We start from the raw sequence: 23685 nt of genomic DNA on the forward strand, positions 1-23685 counted from the left end.
GAGGCTGTTGGAGCGCGGGGCCATCTATCACCCCTCCGCAGCAAATGGCAGCCCCAGGGAGCAGACGCACACGCTTAGTGAGTACAGTACAACCCAAGGCTGAAACACTGAGCCGGCCCAGCAGGCCCAGTGGCCAGGTCACAGCCAGGGGGACGGAGGAGAGCCCATGAGCCACTGGCTGGGGAAGCGTGCCGGGGAGAGGGTGAGGCGCCAAGAAAATTGGAGGGAGGGGAGAGAAAATGGAGGAGGAGAGGAAGGAAAGCTCAGGGTGAAAAGCCAGGACCATCTATCACACACATTAACCCCTCCCACCGCTCCTTCTTTTGTGAATTCTGCTAAGAGCCAAAGAAAACATGACGACTGTCACCAAGTATTCAGACTTTACAAGAAAGCATGTGGCAGAGGGCACAAACTCCATCCCGTGCACACTTATTTACAAGTTGCCCGTGCTCTATTGATTTATGCTGTGACTGATTTCATGTGAATTTGAATCATTGTTGCACGCTAATGAATGAAAGGCCCCTCAGCCTTGGAAAATGTATGTTTTCTGGAAAGTTATGGCAAGTTCTTATTTGACCTAATTGGCTGCCAGCATGATCCACCCTTTGAATCTGCTCCAGTGACATTTATCACGGAGGCCCATGACATCATTCCATGAATTGTTCATAAGAGACACTTTTAAATCAAACTTCAAGAGACAGAAGGGCTACACCACCAAATGCAAGGCCGAAGTGGTAAATTCAGATTCCATTCACACAACTGAGCAATAGATTTTCTGACTGACCAGAACGAAAATATTAGCCGGTCCATATTTCACCAGCCCACCAAGGCAGCCATCGATAAAACAACTTTTATGTGATAAATTTGAGCCATAAATTGCAATAAATCCATGGGAATCTTCCTGCCTCAAGTTTGATGTAGGTCTGAGGTTGCAATCCCAACTCTTTGAACCGGCTCCTTTGGTCCAAACACGCTTCGCTCTGTGGACTGAGGGAGAGGAATGGGCAGTGGTTGGGGCCTGGTCAGATTTCAAGCATCTTATCATGGTGATTTATGCTAATGAAAGGCAGCTTTCCTGATCACGTTTCAAATAGCAGAGTTGGTTGTATTGGGGATACCAACCTTAAGGAGCAGTGGGCAGACAGTGCTGGATGAGGATGAGACCCTGAAGAAAACATGTTTACATTTTAGATCCCTGTGCTCCAACTCATAGATGAGTTTGTTCTCAGGACACCCTTAGAAAAAAGTAGTTTACTTCAGTGCACTTTTAGTATTCTTACTTTAAACTAAAAACAAAAATGAGCAAGTATATTTTACTTTTGTTGTACTTGCAAAAGGTACCCTTGAGAATAGTATACTTAAACTTATAGGCCTACTTGTACTTTTAGACTTGTTGAATACTTTATACTTTTGCAAAAAGGTACTGAGAATAGTATACTTAGGCTTATACTTTTAATGATACTAGAAGTATAAGTAAGTACAGTAACTTGTTGTGACAACAGGTTCAAATGCAGTACCCTACCAGTGCAAAAGAATTGGTGGCTCAGTGGCTAGCAGTGTTGCCTCACAGCTAAGAGGTTTTGGGTTCGTGCCCCGGCCCTTCCTGAGTGCAGTTTACTCAGAAGTGTCTTTCAATATTTGTGTGAGTCAACTTCAAGTATACAGAAAGTATACAGATAAAAACTTAAATGGACTATTTCAGTCCCATCAGCTATACCGGTACTGTACTTTGAGTTAAATTTAAGTATAAGTATACTTTTACAAACTAAAAAGTGGGTCAGTTTAGTGCCAAAGAGTAACAAGAAAGTACACTTATAGTTGACCAAAACTAGTATACTTTTTATACTTAAGTATACTTTAAAAAGGAAACTTAAAGTGTACTACTTTTTCGTAAGGGTAGGATTCAGGAAGCAGGGAGACAGCCTGTGTCAGCCTTATACCTTTCTGTCTATCTCCTCTTTTTTTCTCTTAATTCCTACAGTATCTGTAGCCAGACTGCTTGGGAACCAGAGCCATTTAACATATTAGGGGAGGAGATCTATTTAGAGCACCGACTCCATGGGTATTCATGTGGATGACTTGAGTGGATGACTTGCCTCTGTCCACCACACAGTTTATTAGACTAGCAGAAAACACACAAATCTTTTCTCTGAGCCCCTGCTGGGTATCTCCAAACATCAGCAGCAAGACAAGGACGCCTCTGAGCTCTGCCCATAAAACATTTAGCCCCCATCAAGTCAGGCAGAAAACTATCCGATCGACCTCATCAAGTCCCAAACCTCCGACTTCAAGCGCTATCACTGAAGCATGCTGAGGTATACCTAATAATGCCGACTCATAAATCATGAAAAGCTTAAGTTTAGAAGGATGAACTGAGTCCTTTTTGTTTCAGCAGGTTGACCTCTGACTTGAGGCCTTACGTCATTTGCTGCAATTGGCACCTGGTTGGCTATTCTAGTGCCAGGAGTCCATCCATATCACAGACCTTGCTGTGATATATGATGTATAATGATGCCTGTACCAAAGCCAAAACCACTTGTCGTCTGATGAAGCTTTTCAGAAGGGGCAAAAGGGTAATTTGGAAAGGGAAATACTTAATCTGATGCTAATAATTCATGCATATCGTTTTTCTTTTTGGAGGGGGGGGTGTTCTTCAGCTATGACGTGTGAGCAGACAGTATAAAGCCTTTGTTAACCTAACAACTCACACCCATAAATGAATGAACCGATCATTCAGCCGTGAAGTAATGCAGGGTGGATGCATTGCCAGTGCTATGACATGCATAAGAAACACTGCCAGTGGTTCTGAAGACTCTCTAACTTTAACATGTGACTGGACTCCTACGCTCTTTTTAAGAGTTGATAGATTTTCCCCTTCTATCCTGCATCCTGTGTATGGGAAACGCACAGTGCCCTGCATGCAGCACGCAGGCTCGCATGCATACAGCTTTCAAGCACACACACACACACACACACACACACACACAGTGCCCAGTTTTTTCAAGCCAGCACTCGCAATACCCACACAAAAAAACACAAGTATGAATATCATGAAAGGCGAAGTGGAAGTGCCTGTCTTAAATAACGCCCATGTGACCTACTTCTATTACCCCGAGCTGACAGCACCTCATTCATACTCGCTGGGAAAGACCCCTCAGTCCTTGGCCTAAGCACATTGCATTTATCCTGCTCTATCTTCGACTGTTTCCTCTCGTTTCGCGAATGTCTGTTTTATGTACGCAGTTTAATCTGTTACCAAGCGTGTTGGAGGTCCTCTGTAATATTCGCTCCAAGGAAAAGCTGTCATGTTCAATGAAAAGAAACAAAAAAAAACGACATTAATAAAGCACATAATTTAGGTTGTTACAAAGTGGTATTCGGCCAAACGAGCCTCCTTTCTCCACGTTTCCCCCAGGTCCTGACTGCTGCCCAGTCTGAACAATGTCAGTATTATGTTAGCTGCTGGGCAAGAGGAGAGAGAGCTGAGGGCTTTGATACAAATGGCAAAAGGTAGCTAACGAAGAGATTGACGTTCCTCATTGGTCCTCCCCATTGAGAGTCGTCACAGAGACCAATTCACATGGATCACTTAAAATTCTGGAGCCAAGGCTTCGAATACACTGTTGATACTTTGCTATAATGAGGGCCCTACATTCTGGGCGTAATGATACTGTTTGGCTTTCTAATGGGTACACTTGAACTCTGACCCCAAGGCAGCACTCTACTCACTCAACAGTGACGATCGAGGCAGTCAGTCATTGTGCCTCCCAACTGAATGGACGCAAATGTGTCTCTCTTGGGACGTCCATGCTGACAGGCAAATCCCCCAGTGTCTGTTCCCCTGATAGAGTCGATTAGGAGGCGAGAAACTCCGAGAAAACGTGTGTTCAGCGGCTCCGTGAAGTTGCTCCATAGTCAAACTCTGAAAAACCATCTAGAAAACAGAGCAATTTAAAGTACAAAGTAGTCTGGAGACAAAACAAATGCACCTAGACCTTTCTCCCTCATACACACTCACAAACACACACACAGGCACACACAAACACAGGTTGTTTGCATCAGTGTAATTACTGAACTTAGATATTGTTATTGTTACCTCTGTGCTGTGCTTTACAGGAAACTGTACAGTGTAATACAGTTATAATTTTGCTCTGCGTTTGAAAGATGATAGGAGTGGCTTGGTTGTCATGCCAGAGCTTTCAAAGGACTCTTTGTGTAAAAGCATCGGTCATGGCCAGAGACATCCTCCTGGTATTTATCCCAGAGTTACTCCAGATGCTGCAAATTGTGTCAAGTCGGGCCACGTTACGGCCCGGCCTTATAGCATGGATAGCTGCTCCACAGATCCCCCTGCACACAGGCAACATGGGGCTCGTAAACATGATGCAGAAATAGTGTAAGAAACTCACTACTTCTGGAGAACGGCAGAGGCAGCGGTGCAGCAACTCTTGACCCGAGGCCGACTGCTCACTTGTCTCAGGTCGTTGCGCAGATAACACCTCATAGATCTGTCGGTGCACGCCCTCGTCACCCTCGAGGACACTGGGGTCAACTGGCCACGAGAGGGTTCAGAGTGGACATGGAGACAAGGCCTGGGGGGTGGAGGGGACCGGGGGGAGGTGGAGGGGGGGTTTGGTGAGCCTGTTGGACGGTCATATGACAACTGTAGCCTCCCTCTCTAATTAGATTTCTCATGGGTTGGGAGATGAGCTGTAATCAGCTGCGGTGCTCGGCTCCAGTCTCCACACAGACTGGATGTGTTTCCCTTGGAGATCCAACAGAAAAGGGGAGGGCAGGAGCCTGGTGGGTCCAAAGCTCTCCTCCACAGAGGCAGGACACCTGGCTGTCTGGCTCTTCAAAGCAGTCTGTTCAAAGTATGATGGAAGTATGATGATTTCCTTACATACAATAACCTTGTTTAATTTATCCTGGTGGAACCTGGCTGCTAGGAAGGCTGTATATCTCAGTTATGGGTGGGAAAGAGGATGAATGGGCAGGCCAGGCAGAGAGACCACGAGTCTTCCTCTCCGCTGCTGTGTGTTTTGGAAGGCGGTCCGGCGAGCGGTAATGCTGCTGGCATTGGGGGACCGCTCATGAAAGACATGCGTGCATCTTTGTGGGTTGAATGGGAGGAGGGAGCCAACTCTCTTTGGGTTGTTTAAGATCTTATGGGAGAAAAGAAATGTGTTGTTTCCAGACAGTCGGGGGGAAAGTGATGATGCAGCATGGATGAGAGGGGAAGATGAATGGGATTGGTTACATAACCCCACCAGTTTTCCAAGCTTTGAGATTGAGCTTTAACTGTGAGCTTCCCACACAGCACCTTTTACTGCTGTTTAGAGATCATACAGCATGTTTCTACACAGACAATATACATATTGTCTACACATACAATATGCTATGAAGCCTGCATGCAAGTATATAGCATATGTTGCACAGGCTTCATAGCATATGTTTTAGGCTAGATTTGAAAAGTGATAACTGCAGCATAAATAGTATATTACGAATTTTACTAAAGTTGACACTGCTGCAGCACTGCTGTAATTTATAAAGAGATCAAATGAAACAGGTAGAATGCACAATGACCTAATTAATTGCAACCATCACACAACAGAATAATGGACCTAAATAATCCCCTCAGGCTCCCACAATCATTGTTGTTGAGTCTTCAAGAAAAAAAACATCTGGAAGTGGTAGCTTAATTTTTATGATACTGGCAGTAGCTTGTCAGTTTGCCAAATTCAAATTGAGTGTAACGCCTGCCATTTATGTAGCTGCATATGTGAGAATTTCAGCAGCCCTGCACAGCAGAATCACTGAAATAGAGACACACAATGTCATGATGTAATTTGGCAGAGAAAGTGCGTGTGGGCACATGGACCGAGCGGTGCAGTGAAGTGGAGGCAACAATACGACCGACAAGGGGGAGTTTCTTCTTGCAAAGCGCATGCAATCCCTACAAAAATTCCCGGTGACTTCAGATCCAAGGAGGTGGTGATATCCATGGGAGCACGATTCAAACTCTAGTCCTCTCACTTGGAGTTGGAGTGCAGCTTCAGCAGCCCTGGAGCCATCGTGCTGCTCTCCTTGCGCTTTTTCCTTGTTAAACATGAACTAAAGCAGATGGATTAATATTTGTCTAAAATAACATAGCCTACAGCATTTTCTTTTCTGTATTGAGAGAAGAGAAGCTCATAGATTTTCCTCAGTTTTTGGCTGTAGTTAGGTGCTGATTTGATAACCTGAAGACTAATCAAGCCATTCTGCACAAGTCTTACCTGGGCATTATGAAGAGCTATCCAGGCTTTCTGCATTCTTGGGAGAGGATGCCGTCTTGCTGAACTCGTCCAGTCGCGTTTTTTTTTAATTTGCTCATATTTCAGTGGCTCTCGATAAAACTGTAACGCGATCGCTCCTTTTACGCGGTAGTTTCAAAACTTTGCGTGTCCACAATGGACCGTGCGGGCTTTGCTGTTTTAATGGTTTTGACTATTGCACTGGTGCGACTTGGTGACGGTCAGACGGACGCGACAGGTGGGAGGAAAGAGGGTGCAGGGGCAGACCGGGCGGTGTGGGACCAGCAGCGGTCCCGAGCGAGGAGTCAAGGTCACTCGCCAAGGGGACCGGAGGACGGTGCATCCTCCAGACCGTGGGGTGAAAGCTCGCCCCGGGAGCTTTCTCAACCCGCGAGCCTTCCCAGGGACTCGTCATCCCAGCGAGACCGTAGACACATAACCAAAGCGGCACCGGCTCACGCTGCGGGCGCCCCCCGGGAGGACGACGCCGCTGCGCCGCGGGATGGTGCGCTGCGCACCGCCAGGCACCCGGACAGCCAGCTCTCCCCTCAGCACAGGACCAGAGTCAACCGCAGGCAGAGCGGCAAGCCTAGCTCTGCCAGCACAAGGCGACTTGTTGGGTAAGACGCACGGTCAAGTGCTCTTCTGTCTTCCATAAAAGTGTTTTCCTTTGCTCTCTCTAACTGTCAAGCTCACTGTCGAGTTCACTATAAGGTTGTAGGGAATTATTTGACATCATTTCTTGTGTTTTACTACGCCATGGTGTCCCACTTTCAACAGCACCTTCCTGCAAAGTAAACCATGTGATGATGTAACCTAACCCACAGTCAGTGGCTGCACAGTTTCACTCCATATCCCACAATATTGCTTGGAAACAGTGAACACATCTGAGGAATGAAAGTGTCGTCCAGTAAGTGAAGCAGCTTGAATGCCCCGGTGTGGATTGCCTGAGTGGATAGGTATTCTGTCATCAGGGTCATGGCAGGACATGGAGTAAATAGCTGCGGTTAAACACTATGTGCTGATTACAGTTCTGATAATGGAAATTTCTAATGAACAACATACATGGATGGATGAACTGCATGTGAACTGTACTGAAACTCATGCAGCATTGCATTATCACTATTTCCTTCCATTACAACACATAGAGCATTTCAATTACAGCAGGGGAATGGCCTCAGACTGCTTCAATGTGTGTTCCCCAGTTTTGTGGATCACAATGTTGCCTGTGGCCATGTACTGTAGTGGCTCTACCGGAGTCTTGGCTGGTGAACATTTGTAAATTCGCTTAGTGATCAGAAACACCTGTTTCTCCAACGGCCCTCTCTCAATGCTGCAAATCCCTATTTTTTTGTCTCTGTTAAACTCCAAACAGGCCGATCGGTTGTTTCCATTTTAAAGCTCTTTTCTTTTTGGTAAATGAACCCTCGTGCATCCAGCCCTGTTTGCTCCATAGGGACAAATCAGGATACACACTGGAGAGGAAAGTGTTTACACAATAATCAGGAGGGATTTGAGGGGTTCACCTTGGGTTGCAGACACTCAAATATAAATGAAATATCTCTTTTGTGTGTCATAACAGTGCCTCATACCTTTAGGAAATGGATTATTTATATGGCCAATTTATGTGGAATGCTTTATGAGCGATATGAGGATTCAGCCAATAGGTTAGCCATCTGTAGAGGTGGATACAAGGTAAACCTAATCCACGATGAAACCTGGAGGAAAATGACTAATGGCCTATACATTTCATGCCACCCCCTCTCCCACCCCCTTTCTTTTGATACCTTATTCAGGTGAGATGGCTTTGTGGCGAGGCTTCCTGAAAGCTAACACTCATCACTTCATACCCAAGCACCTAGTGATGGGCGGGGAGGTTGTCCATTAACTGTAATCAAATATACCTCAAGGGCTTCTGCGCTATTATCTGCCTCTAAACGGCTCAATGCAAGAAATTTGTTACACTATGCATCAGTAATGGGCCCCGCTCCATCAAACATTAATAACAACATTACTGACCATATTTGTCATTCAGAAGGTTGCAGTGATGCATGGTTGAGTTGAGAAGCCGTCTATTTAAAGCATATACTCGACATATAAAGAAAATAACTGCCTGTAGTTTTAGATCCAACATGCTTTATTGCAGCGGAGGGTAAATGCCTTGCTTGACATTGCCAAAAAAAACCTATTCCAGGGTTGAATGAATAGGGTCCTTTGAGTTTAAAGAGGCATAAAGGTGGCATTACATAAATCTGCGGGAACATTACCTTATAGTAAATTGCATGGTGATTTTAACACTCTCTGATTCATTAGCTTGAGATGAATCATCTGCTGCTTGTTAGAGAGAGTGCGCTCATGACACATTTCCTCTTGGAATTCCCACTCTGCTTACTCATTTACTGCACCCCGAGGCTCTGGCAGCGCGGCGTTCACTTTACCTTGCTTTACATTCAAGTTGGCTCAGTACACCTACACTTCTCTTCAGTGCACCTGTCAGAAAGTGACTGATCCAGATAGCTCAGAACATGGAAATAGTGAACTATCATATTATACTACTAAGATCTTCCCGCATCCTCATGTTCATGTTCAAACAGAAATATAACAAGGAGTGAACTGGCATTATCTATTTCTTTTTACCTAAAGCATTGCTAATTGGGTTGCATAGATGTACGCTGTTGTTCTCCATTATATATACGCTTTGATGGAATGGGAGTGTGATGATTGATGCTGTTTTGGCACGAGCCAAGCGTGATGTGTCTGATTTATGACAATGCTAAGCCTGCCAGAGGGCCCGAACGACTGCATGTCATCCCAGTGACTCCTCGCTAACACTTATCCAAGTGAGTTCAATCCGGCTGAGGTCAATGAGTCAATCCCCGTTATCGTCTCACATTACCATGAGTCAGACACGCGCTTACTGTAATATCTTGTGAAAAGATGATGGGGCATAGATGTATGCCAGCACTTATCCAGTTTGAGGTTTACCGTTGCCCTGGAGTCGCTCTTGCGGTCTGGTGCCTTTTCATCTATCTCACTGTAAAATTGGCCCGCGCTACAATTGCGGATTAAAGAGCGCAAGGAATCCAGTTATAACTGTTTGAAACTTGTCATCCTTCATTTGCTCAGTGATTAATGGAAGATGCAGGGCGCTTTTCATGTCCCGTGTGTCTCACATTATCCCTTCAAGGCCCAGATAACTCTATATTTGTTTTCACTGGATCCTCTCATAACAGAAAGAGGGATGGGTAGGTCCACACTCACAGATAGAGTTTCATGATTTGCCCTGAAAATGTTATTGAATCAAATGCAATTATAGCCGAATCTCGAAGGTGTTCATTTCAATAGGCCAACCTCATCAGAATCATCTGAAACCATAATAGCCTTCATAATGAGATCTTCATTTGTAATGTGAAGGTTTGAGGCTATCTGTGCTCTGACTGTTGTTGCTCTGTGAATTATGAAGAGGCCCTGTGTATTCAGCATGTTTCCTTGAAGCGGTATGTGCTGTAAGTGTCTTATCTCATCATATGATGTTGTGTAACATGTCTTCCTCTGCTCAGGCCTAATGTGTGTGGAGGTCAGCAGTGCTGCTCTGGCTGGGCTGTGGCGCCAGGAACCAACCGCTGTATAAAGCGTAAGTAGAAAACTCAATTTCCGTACATAATAGGTGTGAATCAGTGTGATTTGGTACACTTTGCATGAATGGTCTCTACTGTAGACACCACTTTATTTTCTGTGCAGAGCTCTACATGTAGCAGACTAACATGTTTATGATGAAGTCTAGAAGCAATACACACAAGTACACATACACCTTCTAGTTAGGACAGTCTTTTCTCCACTAGTAAAGGCAGAAAGAGAAACATCACAGTTTTATGCAGACAGACTGCAAAATAACAGAGCAAATGGCTACTAATGGCTATCCTGTCAAGTGGAATTGCCCTAAGAAAGTTTTCGCAAGGTGTTATTGCCCCCACGGCCATGTCCATTATGTGGTGTTTGCCTTTTCTTTTCATGTAAGATCCCAGCATGGAAATTACCAGCGCTTAGTGCTTGGCTCTCTTTTTGACACAAGCCCTTAATTATGGGTGGAACTGCTTCTTTTTTTTATTTGACCACAGCAATATTGGATATCTTAACAGCCAGATAATTAAAAGTGGAATGGAAGACACTGGGTGTGAATGAACAATTGGACACTTCTTCAAATGCAATTTCTCCAGAAATGCTAACAGGTTAGAAGTGTTACCGTGCTTTTCGTCATAACATTCTTGACATTTGGCAAGTATTTTTTTCTTTTACTGTTATGTGGACTGTTAAGCATTCAGAGGGCTGTTAGTAGGGGGGTCGGAGTCTCATTATGTTAGACCTGCTGTTGATAAAGTGACCTAGTTTGAAGGTAGAAATGACAACAAATGATATCAAGGATACTCTCTGCATGTCAAGAACAGAATTTCATGTTTATGACCATTATCTTTTGTTGCAGACTGAAATAACAGGTTAGATTTGGAGCCGTTTTAGAAAGTTATCTTTATATTTTACAAGTGCAGAAGAATGTGAAACCCACACAGCAACTGGCAATTCTTTACTAACACAGTAACTATTCTTTTGCTCTCTCTCTCTCTCTCTCTCTCTCTCTCTCTCTCTCTCTCTCCTCTCTCTCTCTCTCTCTCTCTCTCTGTCTCTCTCTCTCTATATCACTCTGTTATTCTTGTGCTAATTATCTCTCTTGCTTTCTCTCTTTTTCTCTCTCTCTGTCTCTCTCTTTATCTCTCTCTCTCTCTCTCTCTCACACACACACACGCACACACACACACACACACACACACACACACACACACACACAGTAACTTTGGCTGTTTACCCATCAAACAGTTCCAATCAAAGGGATCAGTCAATTCACCCAGTTGATTACACAACAAGCTGATTGGCCCCAGCAGCCTCCTAATTAGATCTCCTTCCCTCCTGCCCAGTTCAAGCCTCCTACCACTTTTTCTCAAGTCCCAGCTAAAGGCGCACTTACCCGGGTGTAAATTGCATTTAACGTGGAGCTGTAGTTACCCAAATCAAAAGAGTAAATACTTTTAATCTGCCAGAAAGTAACAGGTCCAGTCTAACGCGTCCGTGTTAAACAAGGCAGAGCATCTGAGCAGACCAGGTCTCCATCTAGCCATCTGGACCCTCTTACAGCTTGGCCCTCACCCAGGTTTGACTGGAGGCTATGGTATCATCAGCTGAGTGAACCCCCCCTCACCACAAGCCCCAGGGCCGGCAAGGTGCCAACACGAGGGCCCCGAGCCCGCAGGCCCAGAGCCCGCAGGCCCAGAGCCCGCAGGCCCAGACCCGAGCTGGGACCGGGAGCCCCCGCGCACAAGACCTCCATGCAGGAAAAAAGCCAAGCTATCTCATTCTCTGTCCCGGCCTCAGACCCAGGCTGCTTTACTCGGGGATGGCAGCATGAGAAAACATGTTCACAGTGGGGGAAAGAAAAGGAACAAACCTGTCAGCTGGGAGCAAAAGTAAAAACATATCGCCGCTGAGCTGCGTCTAGGAAATTCTAGGTGAAGGGATTGAAGTAATGTCTAATATTAAAAGTGTCAGCTGCAGGCTTCACCCGCGAGGCTCTTGTCTTGAGTTATGGTTTCCTAACAATACCTCCTTGTTCAATTGGGTTGAGCTCAGAGCAAATATATGACAGGAATTGGTTCTCTAGTTGTCCAGGGAGCGCGCCTACATGTATTTAGAAATGTGTTTATAGAAAGGTCTGCGTCTGGGTCTCTGTGGGTCTGGTTGGAGATTGTTGTCTGGTTCCCTAAAGACTCAGCTCTGGCCATGTCCTGGTGGGTCTGCTGCTGACTGTCTCTGTTTTCTTTTCAACTTCAAGATGGATGTTTCGCAGACTTGTTTGTCTGTGTGTTAGAGCAAATTCCATCTGCTGAAAATATTTGATGCTGTGCGATAGAACACTTTGATCCGTCAGAAAGAACAGAACATTGTGTTTCCACGTCTGTGTCATGTTTATTTCTTTTCTACTTAAGTTAACTGCTTTAATTAGAGTAAAATTTCATAGGTTTTTGTGGGTATGGTTCCACCTAACCAATGTTGATTTTATTGATGGTGGATGGGACACGAAGGTGTGTGTGTGTATTGTGGTTGGGGAGTAAAGTGAGGCCAGGTGTAGGTTTGGCTGCATTTGAGTCCACCTGCGAGATGGATTGAAGTGTCGAGTTGAATGGTGCATCTTGTATCTGGGTCAGCCGTTCTCTTCACCAGTGTTTCCAGACTCACATCTGCTCATCAAAAAAGACTGTTGCTAAGATCAAGAGCAGAGGGAGGCCAGGTTGTAGCCTAGTCCAGTCGTAGCCCAGCAGTAGTCTTGTCTGGATTACAAGACGGACTGACAAAGAGCTACATTAACAGTTAACACTGACTTCACATGCTGTTTTGAATACTATTGCCCAACTGAAAGCATCACTGAGTCTCAACAGTTCACAACAGTCATAAGGAAGTGTCAGCCAGCTAAATGTCTAAAATATATATATGTATATGGCCTTAATTTTAATCTTTATGTTAAATATTCCACTGAAAGTGAGTTTCTCAAAGCTAACTGAGGCTTGCAACAATATTTCACCTACAAATCAGTCATTCATAAAATCAGCCAGGAATGTTAAACGGTGGGAATGTTGTACACCTGCATTAACAGCGATTGGCAAAAAGGGAAAGCTGCATATCAGCTTAGTAAAAGTCTTATTATTCGTACAGAAATCTGTTTACATCTGTTGACTTAGCTGTGAAATTCAGATGAGATTTGAATTGATGGCATGTTTTAGGGGAAATAACCCTCTATTTGATGTTTTATTCATTGGTGTAGAGTAGAATTATTTTTTTGAGCTGTGGTTTATGACATTTTTGGGGTTAGGGTTAGGGTTAGAAAATCGGTGTGACTGTAGAATAGATTCAAATTGCATCTATTCGCCTTTATTTCTGCCTTCAGATGGATCACTCTAATCTTTGGACCACTGAATTTGGCTTTCACTCATACCTAGTGTAGCGTGTGTGTAACTTAGTGGTCACTCAGAGTCGGTCTTTGGCCTCCTATTAATATTTATTTTTGGGTCACTAACTTTCATTTGCCACCAGTCAAATTTGGCATAGCCCATACTGCCAGGCTCTGTGTGCATCACAGTCATCTAGGACTGTGGTGGCTTCTCCTTTTGACATGGCTGCTTTGTTAATCGGATTAATGACATGGTCTGCCGCACATAGAGTCAATATATGGGTGAATGCAGACCCACAGTGCAGACAGGAACTGGCTCTACATTTTAACCATGATCAGTGTTCCCTAAAGTCTACACACAAAGACTCCTACCTATATATTCTGTAGTGGAATCCATTTTACCACACTGTACATCACAATATTTTGGGGAAAGCACGCGGTACATATGGCAACATGCTGCAAGTAAAGCCAGCGGTGAGAGCACGACCCCAGAAATGGCACACACATGGCCCTTGATTTAAACCCATCGCTGTCTCAGAGAGTGCAGATGAAAGGTGCATCATTCACGTAGAGGAATAAAGTTGTTTTCAGTCTCTTAAGCAGTCGGTGATTGACAGAGTGAAAGGCGGTAGAAAGGAGTTTCTTTTTGATTGCCTTCCAGCTTTCTTTGGCCTGCTGTGCCGCTCAGAGCCCCATCCAACCCTAAAATAACTCCTCATGCAGAAAGTCTGCCTCGCTCTCTCTCTCTCTCTCTCTCTCTTTCTCTCTCTCTCTCTGTCTTACCTCCCCCTCATAAGCTAATTCTCCCTTTCTTTCTAAACGAAAAATATAGCAGAATGTTTCTTCAATTCCATCATGTCCTCTGTGGAGTTTGAGCGAGATTAAAGCCCTCCAGTGAGAACACACTGAGACACCATGTAAGTTTTGTTAAAGACTCGGCTGCCCGGCATTTTATGGTTACCTCATTCTATGTAACACACCATTGTTTGGTGGGTTTGTTGAAAGCTCATTAAAAGGCTAAAAGAAGAAATGAGAATTTCACAGATGTCAAAGATATCTCAATGTGGGCCCTTGTGTGAATGAATGAATTAAATAATAGTATGATCCTATTAGTAAAAAATCTGCCTATTTTTCATATAAGATTTTCCATTTTGTTGCATAACAGCATGACATTTTCCCTTAGGACTTTTCATATTTTGGGGAGCGCATTCATTCAACTTAGTGCTGGTGAGGGATGGAGGCATAGCAAAGCTGATGTTTGGTGTGAAACAGAGTACAATTTTAATGCTCCTCTCTCACTTCAACATGTGTGTAGCAGCTGGAAAAGTATCAAGGACATACACGTGCGAGCATTTTCTAAGCTCCCAGAAAAATGTAGGCTCACCATCTTCATGTAATGGATACAAGCCGCCTCAGTTTGCTTTTTGATAACCCTGAAATACAAAAGGGTATCCAGATTTTTTGCTCTGGATCAAAATATGTTTGATTTATTGAATATTTGTTCTCTGGATTCGGCTGAAAACTCAAGTTCAACAGGAAGGTGACTCTAAAGTATTTGCTCATCCATCGCACAATGCGAAAGAAAGAGAGATTTACTGCGCATAACAACTGTTTTAAACGCACTGTTTAGGGTTTCTCATGGCATTTACATTTCATAAGATAGTATACAGTGGAGCGAGACAGGAGAGACTGAAGGGTGTGAGGGGACGACCTGCAGCTGAGGTCATCAGCCAGAGTCAAGCCTGTAACGCCACAAACACCTGGTGCAGTAATGCTCCATAACCTGCAGAGTCACCAGGACTTCCCCGGATAGCACTGCTGAATGCATTCGCTTTACAAGTTCAGAGTTACATAAGAAGCTTGAATGACGTTATGAGCCAGTATCCTCTGGAACATGTGCACCTTTAAATCTACAACATGGCACATTAAATCTGATTCAATCAAAAGGAAAAGTTGCTTGTCACTGGTTGAGAACAATATTGTGGCACTGCTATTAAGTCTATATAATGAGGACACTAATTGATAAGCAGTAGTGTTATCTCACTAATTAAATCACACCTTTACCAATATTATGCAACAATGAAGCATGCAATTTCATGAAGAATACAAAAAAAAGCGACTTCATTCTCCCAGAGGTTGAAAAATGCTGATGCCTGCTGAGGAGCGTTCGGTTTTTCACGAGAGCAGAGGAAGGTCTTTAAAGTGCGGGTGACGCTGTGGAGTCAGGGTTGAAGTTACTGCTGCTTCTCTGCTTTATATGCGGTGTGTGGATTTGTGGGGGTTACACAGTTCACAGTTCAGGGGCATAGCACTCCCCGGCAGCCTGGAGAGAGTTATGGCCCATTAGACAGATCCTGTAATCAATACACACACCATCGTCCCAAAGCCCATCATTACCCCAGACACTGGACAGCTCGCTCCCAATTTGTCTCCCCAAACCAGGAGTGCTGCCTTCTCCAGTCCAGCTGTGTGTCTGTTTGTAGGTTGCAATTTGGTCCTGTTTTGGCCTCCTGCGCCACATGTTTTTCTAATTGCTACCATAGACGACAGCATAGTGAAAATGAGTTACTGCTCAGGCTCTGGATATTGATGTCTTCCTGTAGCTTTTTTGTTTGTGTGTTTGTCTTATTGCATGAGCTGTTGATGATACAGGGACACTGGAGAGAGAAGTGAGACGCTGGAGGTGTGTATTCCTAAATGACGCTTGTTTCTCTTTTTTCGTGATGTAACCCATGCTGTGATGCAGCGAGGGAGAGCTGCTGTCACACGTCTCTCAGCAGTGAGGCTGCAATGAAATTTGCAAGACTGGGCTTGATTATCACTTACAGAACAACAGCGAGCACCCTCTCCCACAGTCACACACACTCTCACTCAGGCCACAGTTTTGTCAGTGCAGCCCATAGCCGACCATATATCATGCACTCTCTTGCTTAAGGCCCATATGGAAGTTGTTGGGATGTGATCCCCCAGGAGGACGGGGTTTGTGGGTTTTGGTGAGCACAACGTCTCACAAAGTCAGCTTTACAAGTTGCGGGCACACGCCCCCAGATCCAGATATCCTCCACAGAGCGCCCCAGCATGTTGCTCATTAGAAGCTGAATGTGGGAGTTTGAGGGTGCGGTGGAGGCACGATATAGCGTGGCTAAAAGTAATGTACACAGTGTCATGGGTCAGCTGTAGGTTAACAAAATCCCCCCGCAGAACTGAGGTGGGCGAGGAGAATAAAGGCTCAAACTACTGTATTGGACTGAAAAACCCACACTATGATGGAAAAATGTGCATCTATGACAGAGGCACCTTCATTTTGTGTAATATTACCCATGTAGGATTTACCAGAGAAAATAAAGGATCAGTGAAAATGCGTAAGGCTCTCTCTCTCTCTTCTGGTTCTGATTAGAACCGAGAATTTTGGTTCTGAACTTATGTTTTAATGAAAGCAGCAGAATTACAGTAACTACTGTAACAATGGCTGCTTATAGACAGCGAAAATAGCTTTTGGCAAGCCAAAAATGAGGGCAGTTGCACTGGCAACCATGCAGAAATCACATGTTGTAAAGAGATTAACACTCACTTGAAATGATTAGGATCTCGAAGCAATTGTATTAACTGCTCAATAGCCCAATTCTTACTTCTTCAGTGGATAGTATATCCGGATGAGGCCTTCTGAACTGACAGGCACATTTTTCACCCTGTTTCCTCCTAACTGCCTCCCACAATCTCAAACACTTGACCTATTTCATGAGATCTGTCAGGTCTGTGATCGCTCCGAAAGAGAGGCTCCTACTATCATCACAGACGGTTTCTCAGACTTGATATTCAGATGCAAGAATTGTCAAGTAGGTTTTGTGCAGCAGTGTGTAGAACCTATTTCACAGTGCATATTCTAGGCTCTAGCCCCTTCACAAGCATCAACAGACCTGCATGCGCAGATGTAATGGCCACATAGAAATAGCCAATGAAGAAGTAAGTTCATCCTACCATGAATTCCGTTGCCACTTTGCCTTTCATTCTTATTTCTCAGCCTCCTGTTTCTCAGTTACAGGGTTTCAAAGGGCCTTAGTCAAGCCTTTTGTCATATCCTCCTGAATCCTAATCACCAGAGCGGCTCCCGGCCTCTAAATCTCATAATGGCACATAATCTGCTCAGCCTGTAGAGAGAAACCTTCCCAAGATTATCACGATTATGCTCTCATTATCAATATTATTTCCAAAAAGTTTCAATATCAAGCTATCTTGGGTAGTAGCCTACTGTTGACCTGTGTGAAAAGTTTGGAGATTTTTATACGTGTTTGAGTTATGTCAAATATTTGGTTTCAAATTGCCCCTTGCTGAATGAAAGGCCTGTAAAGGTTTGATGGGTTGTATTACTCTGAGTTAGAGAGAGAGGAAGGGGGATCTCTAGTGGATTGTAATGGAATGGAGACAAACACTGAGTTGGAAATGAGAGTGCAGTGGATGGGGGGGTTGAGAATGGCAGCTTTCCCTAGATATACACACACTTGTGAACCTAAGCTTGTAACAGGTAACTATAACCCACTGGAGGAATTACGAACAGTACTTACCTCAGTAAAGACCCCGGGTTGCTTTAATATACATACAGGATTTCAGTGTGCTCCCCACAAATCCAACCAAGAGCCTTGACAAAACAAATACCTTTGTTTTTATGGTTCATTTTAATGGAAAACTGATCGTTCCACTCCCAAATGAATGCTGTTTGGCGAGGGATGGGTACTCGCATTAACCTCAGCTGTCATGGATTTGTTCTGGGCTTTTACTCGGACAGTAGAGAGCTCTTAGCCTCTCCTTATGAGTTTCCTCATGTAATGTTAGGTTTTAGAGGATTGGAAGGGAAAGAGCTAGTTCAGCCACTGTACCGACCTCAGATTGACTTAAATACGAAATTGAGGACATTTTAGTTCAGCTCAATTAAAATGTTATTTCTGTATTGAAAATGTCCTTTATTACTTCATTACTGATTTGTCTGGATCAGTGCATTTGTTTGGAAGGCCAGGTTCAAACCTGCCAACAATAGCCTAATAGCCTACACTTTTCAGATGACTGGATCTGGACACAATCTCCCAAAACCTGGCCAGTCTGTCTCAGTCATAATTAAGGCTGAAGTGGCAATGCCAGGAATGTTTGCCATTTCTCCTCTTTTATTTCCGATGAATTCTCATTTTATTATTACTCTCCCAAAGTAATAATTACAGCACATATTTGTGAAATGGATGGAATGCGAGGCAATTAGTTTTAATGATGTGCAAGACAAATCTGCACGACAGCAATTACTGCGACAATGTGTTCAGCAGCCCAGAGGCAGGGCCCAGAGACGAGACAGACAGGCCGTGACACTGTACGCCGCGGCCAGGCAGGAGGCTTCATGTGGGACACGTCAGGCCCAGAGTCACTGACCTGTCCACTCTGTTGACAATATGTGGAATGTGTTTGTCTGGTGCCACTTCTGCGCCACACGGCTGAAGAAGGGTCACACGTCACACGCTGGAACACATGCCCCGCTGTAAGCCAGCCGTGACCCTCCATTTATTGGGTTATTTCTCTGCCGCGTATTGTTTCTCCTTTCGATTCAGACGGTTCAGTCGAAGAATGCAGTTTCACACATTATTGAGTTCTCCCCCTGTAATGTCGTTGGAATCTGTGGCCTGTTTGATCCTCCACTTCATCCCCAAACTTGAGGTTCAGCAGACTCCGGACAAGGCGGTGGCACCTAGCCAGCCTCTACTTTAGCTAGATGATGTATTTAACTCCTTGCCAGACAGAGCTCAGGCAATTCCTATTTTATCCCATGATGGAAAACTCGGATCACATACCAAGTTATATGAATCCACAAGCACATTTCCCTAAATGTGTACGCTTCATCAGAAAGGCCTGTATTTTCCTCAAAGTAGTTAATGCTGGAGTGAGTTGGTTTGGTTTGAATAGAATTTGCCTCACCATAAAGCACGGGAGCAGGGTGATTGGTCTGTTACTTAATCCTCAATTTGTTAGTTTTTGTCATCATACCACAGACTGACTGTGCGTAATGCAGTGCTCTCTTTCAATTAACATGAGAAAACTACAACTACTACCCTACCATGTGGCCTTAATTGGGCTTTCTTCATGGGAATATGCCTATCGTTTGAATGCAGAACTAAAACTCTGATGCTAGAATTGCTGTCATGTTTCCTTGTGTGGGTTTCTGTGCTCGCACCATAGGGAACAACATCTCTGGGGTCTGGTGTGCTTTCACCGACGACAAAGTGAAAGGCAAAGTGACCCCAGAGCCTGAGCAGCATCCCAATAACAGGAAGCACACAGCAGGTAGAGCGCTGTTTGCACCCAGTGGGGGCCTTCGGCTGCCTGCGCTCCTCACTGCCAAGAGCTGTGGCAGCCTTCCTGCCTGCGATCTGTCAGTGTCCACGGCATCTGTGTCAATAGCATTCCATGGCGCTGTTGACAGAGCTCCGCTGTTTGCTTTAGCCGGCACAGACTGTGACCTGATTTACTGTTTGAGGACAATGTCATAAATCCCGGAGTGCCGTCTACTACATACATTTGTGTCAGAAGATCGAGAGCTTGTTTGCTTTAAATTGCACGCCACAGGTCTTTCAATACTGTTCAAGTAGCTGGAGTGTGGTGGGAGGATGTGTGTGTTGGGAGGGAGGCTGGTAGTGACACAGATTGTTTTTCCATGACCATGACATTACCTCAACACTCTGTATTTGCAGACTATTGATATATATTGTGGGTACATTATGTTTTAAGTAGAGTATGACCCTTTAGATTCAGTTTGTTTTTCAAATATAAGATATATCTCCGCAAGCCATTCCTTAGATGAAGTGTGAGCCATTTGCAATTGGCCTTCAGAATCCAGTTTTTCCCATTTGCTCATTTTTTTATGACCTTCTACTTTTATTACCTTTTAAGCTGCCTGTGTTACTATGAAGGCACACATTGGGTTCTAGATCAGTGACGAAAGGTATTTCTAGGAAATCACTGCACACAGAAATGCCAGCGGCACTAAACTGTGCCAAGAACCCGGAGTGGGCTTTACCTTAGCGAGAAATCGGATAAGGGTTTAATGTAAGTGATCATATACATTTAGACTAAACAGGGCAGTTAAAGGCTCAAGAGAAATTGAACATGACAGGCCCTCCAGGCTCCCTGCTGCATGAAAAAGGACAAAAAGAAGTGAATCAAGGGCTGAGACGTAAAACTAATGGCCCCTTGATTGAATCATTTTAAAATGCTGAGATCAGGTAGAGCCATGTCTGCTACTGCTCCCTCATGCTAGGGGGCACATGCTCTAACGTGACCTGCTGAAAACTCAACCTCTGTCTACGCTCTCCTTCCAGCTGACTGCCAGCCCCCCTGCCAGAACCGCGGCTCCTGCAGCCGGCCGCATACCTGCGTGTGTCGTTCAGGCTTCCAGGGGCCCCGCTGCGAGGAAGTGGCCCCGGAGCAGGTGTACATCCGTGACCGAGGGGCCCTGAGGCGCGTGCAGCCCGGCACCAACCCTTTCCAGAAAGACCAGCCGCGGAGGAGGCCCTCAGAAAGGCAGGCTGTGGATACGTCCCGGGCCCAGACCCCCCGGCCCGCTGCCACCAGACAGCCTCTCCACTCTGTGTAAGTGATGCAGCTGTGTCTTCCTGCTTCATCTGCCTGATAGACAGAGCTTAGGATCCTGTGATGCAAGTAAGCAAGTAAGAATGGCTCAAATGAAAGGGAAAGGAGTCCCATCGACTCACAACTGAGAGTTGATGGGCCTTTTCAGCACTCAACATACTGTGAGCGAGAGGATTATAGATTCTTGCAGTTTGGTTTGGAGTCCATACAGCACTCAGCCATCAAACAGTCATGATCACTGAAGTAGCGATGCTAGATCACTGACAACTCAAGAGATTTTAATATGAGCAGAAAGTTCCAGGCAGGATTTATATTTCCTGTGCCGTTTTGTTTAATCTACAATGTCAGCCTGACCTGCTGATATGGCAACCACAGACACTTATTTAAAGACTTGGGCCTGATGTCATGGCACAGTGATCTACAGCTCCATTTGAACATAGTGAAGCCTTGAGTATGACATACTGTTTTATTCTAATAGTGCTGCTTTTCAGGTGCATATAAAAACTGATTTATATTCCTCTTATTTCTACAGTAAGACATTGTTTTTTCAGATATAATTCAAATCAGATATTTTTTGGTCAACATGGCTTAGTGTAAGTGGGGGTTTGTCTTGGAGAGATTTGCATTAGCTACCATTAGTGTTATTACAACCAGCCTCACAGCAAACAAACTGATAGACTAAGCTATTAGAAATTATATTATTTAAACACACTGCACAGTAGTTCATTACACTGCTATTCATTGCTGGATGTGTTTATCATTGCATTAAATCAAACCAGATGACTGGGTTCATATGTTAAATATTTAATACACTCTAAGTAAAACAAGAACTAAACAAACCAACTGAGCATTTGCTTCACCATTAAAAAGTGCAGCTCCCCATTCACTCCTCAGGGGGTTAAGAAGCCTTGCTTGAATCCATGGAGGTTAACCAGCGAAATGGAGGAAAACAAGTCATGATTTGCCAGACAGAGGCATTAACTCATGCCATTTGCTATGAAAATAGAGACCAGGTTTGAAGGAGTAGTATATTTTCTTTGAACTTTATGTAACATTATAAAAAATCCAGTTTGTTGTTGGATTCGTTGGTCTAACTGATTACCAGTGTATCCAACACAGCTTGACAACTGCCCAGACGAAGCCTTCTCTCAGCACATTCGGCAAAGTCTCCAAAGACTACTAATCAGACAGGCTTAATGGCTTCGGCTTCTTGGCAGGGACGTCATTCTATTTTAGTTCCAATCATGTTGGAAATAATTTTTTCCTCCTATTTGCCTAAGCATATTGCTGAGCCTTTTTGCCAAATGGTGTGATTAATCGCTTATCATGGCTAGAACCATATTTCTGATCAAGGATGTCGAAATGGAATAATTGTTTCCGGGAATATTGCGATGGCTTGTTGTTGCTTTGGGGTTTAGGCTTATCTTGTCAAATTGTTCTCCACTTTGGACACAGGCCCAATGCTTTTCTAATCCGCTCACAGTCAGTTGAAGTGCCATAATTTGTTTGGGCACTGAGGTCACCATTCAGTTTTTAGCCAGTTTGTCATCTGGGTAATTTCTCTCCACCAAACCTCTGAAACAATCTCAATTACAGTTGACATTTATGGTGCTCCTCATGCTAATTGTGAAGGTCTTATGTCATCCTGTGTTTTGCTGGTGTTATGGAATTATGCTGGCTAAGCCATCCACATGTTTGTGGTAGCTTGTTGAAATTCTACTGAATGTTTTGGCAGATGGTTCATAAAAGAGTTTTTCTACCTCCCCCTTCCCAAAACCATTATTTGGAGTCACAATAAATCTTCTAATCAGAACAAGACCTATCAAAAGTGCACAGTTGCTATGCATATGTTGTCTTTGTTCTTGACTCACAGGACATTTTTGCGTCCTGAGTCACAGATCTGGGACAAATAGAAAGAGGGAAGCTGCATGTTTAACAGTGCAAGAGGCAGACAGTGTTCCTTAGTCACACATGCCCCTACAATGACTATTTTGATCTCTCTTGGTTCTACTCAAGCTGACTAACTGGTTTCAACAGGTGCCATTAAGCTCAAGATGAACCATTTCCCCCCGCCAGAGTGCAAAGCTTGCAGTTCCAACTAATCCAATTATTGGTAAATGTAGCCAAGTAAACACAGACCTCTGTGAAATTTGTCAGACAGGAAGAAAAGCTCTGCCTAAACTGTCAAATGTCTTCATTTAAACATCATTTAAAGAATTACTAGAGCATCTTACTCCTTTGCATGTGTATTTCCAGGCAGTTATTGCTGTTTTTTGAATGCTTGTGTAATGCACATTGAAGCCCGGCCCTGGTGAACTTCTGCAAATGTTCTACATTCTCTGGGCCCAGAAAGATCTTTTCGGGGTGGAACAGTGTTACCCCTGGAGAAGTGGTGGATGCAAGTCTTGGTCTCATATATCAGGCTGCGGCTCCGCTGTTGCCAAGGCCAGGAAAGCATGAGCAATCGGAGGTCAGAGAGAGAGAGAGAGAGAGAGAGAGAGAGAGAGAGAAAGACAGATAGAGAGACAAGACCAGTGCCAAGGACCAATTAACAAGTAAGAAGAGGAGTGGAGAGGACAGACGCCTGGGCTCAGATTAGACTGTCATGTTGGTCTTGCCGCCACTTATATACTCTGAGGACAAAGGCCACTCCATACATGCATTCATATTCAGGCCGCTTTCTTACAGAAACCCTGACATTCCTCCTCCCTCTCTCCCTACCAGAGGAGGTGTGAAGTAATACATATGTCTGTCTTGGAAACTGACTTGGCTCGT

The 23685-nt window shown here is 44.4% G+C and overlaps 1 protein-coding gene across 1 annotated transcript in view; it reads left to right on the forward strand.

Moving 5' to 3' along the window:
* The first annotated feature begins 6259 nt into the window (after positions 1 to 6259).
* The window catches only part of LOC139931737 (latent-transforming growth factor beta-binding protein 2-like), an 82966-nt gene continuing 65540 nt past the window's right edge, over positions 6260 to 23685 (forward strand). Inside the window, exons 1-3 of the mRNA XM_078289414.1 lie at positions 6260 to 6916; positions 9857 to 9930; positions 20640 to 20910. Of these exons, the coding sequence (XP_078145540.1) occupies positions 6453 to 6916; positions 9857 to 9930; positions 20640 to 20910 (809 nt within the window). The 5' untranslated portion in view covers positions 6260 to 6452. The remainder of the gene's footprint in view (positions 6917 to 9856; positions 9931 to 20639; positions 20911 to 23685) is intronic.

This window comes from Centroberyx gerrardi, chromosome 17 (genome assembly GCF_048128805.1).
Source record: "Centroberyx gerrardi isolate f3 chromosome 17, fCenGer3.hap1.cur.20231027, whole genome shotgun sequence".
Lineage (NCBI taxonomy): Eukaryota > Metazoa > Chordata > Actinopteri > Beryciformes > Berycidae > Centroberyx > Centroberyx gerrardi.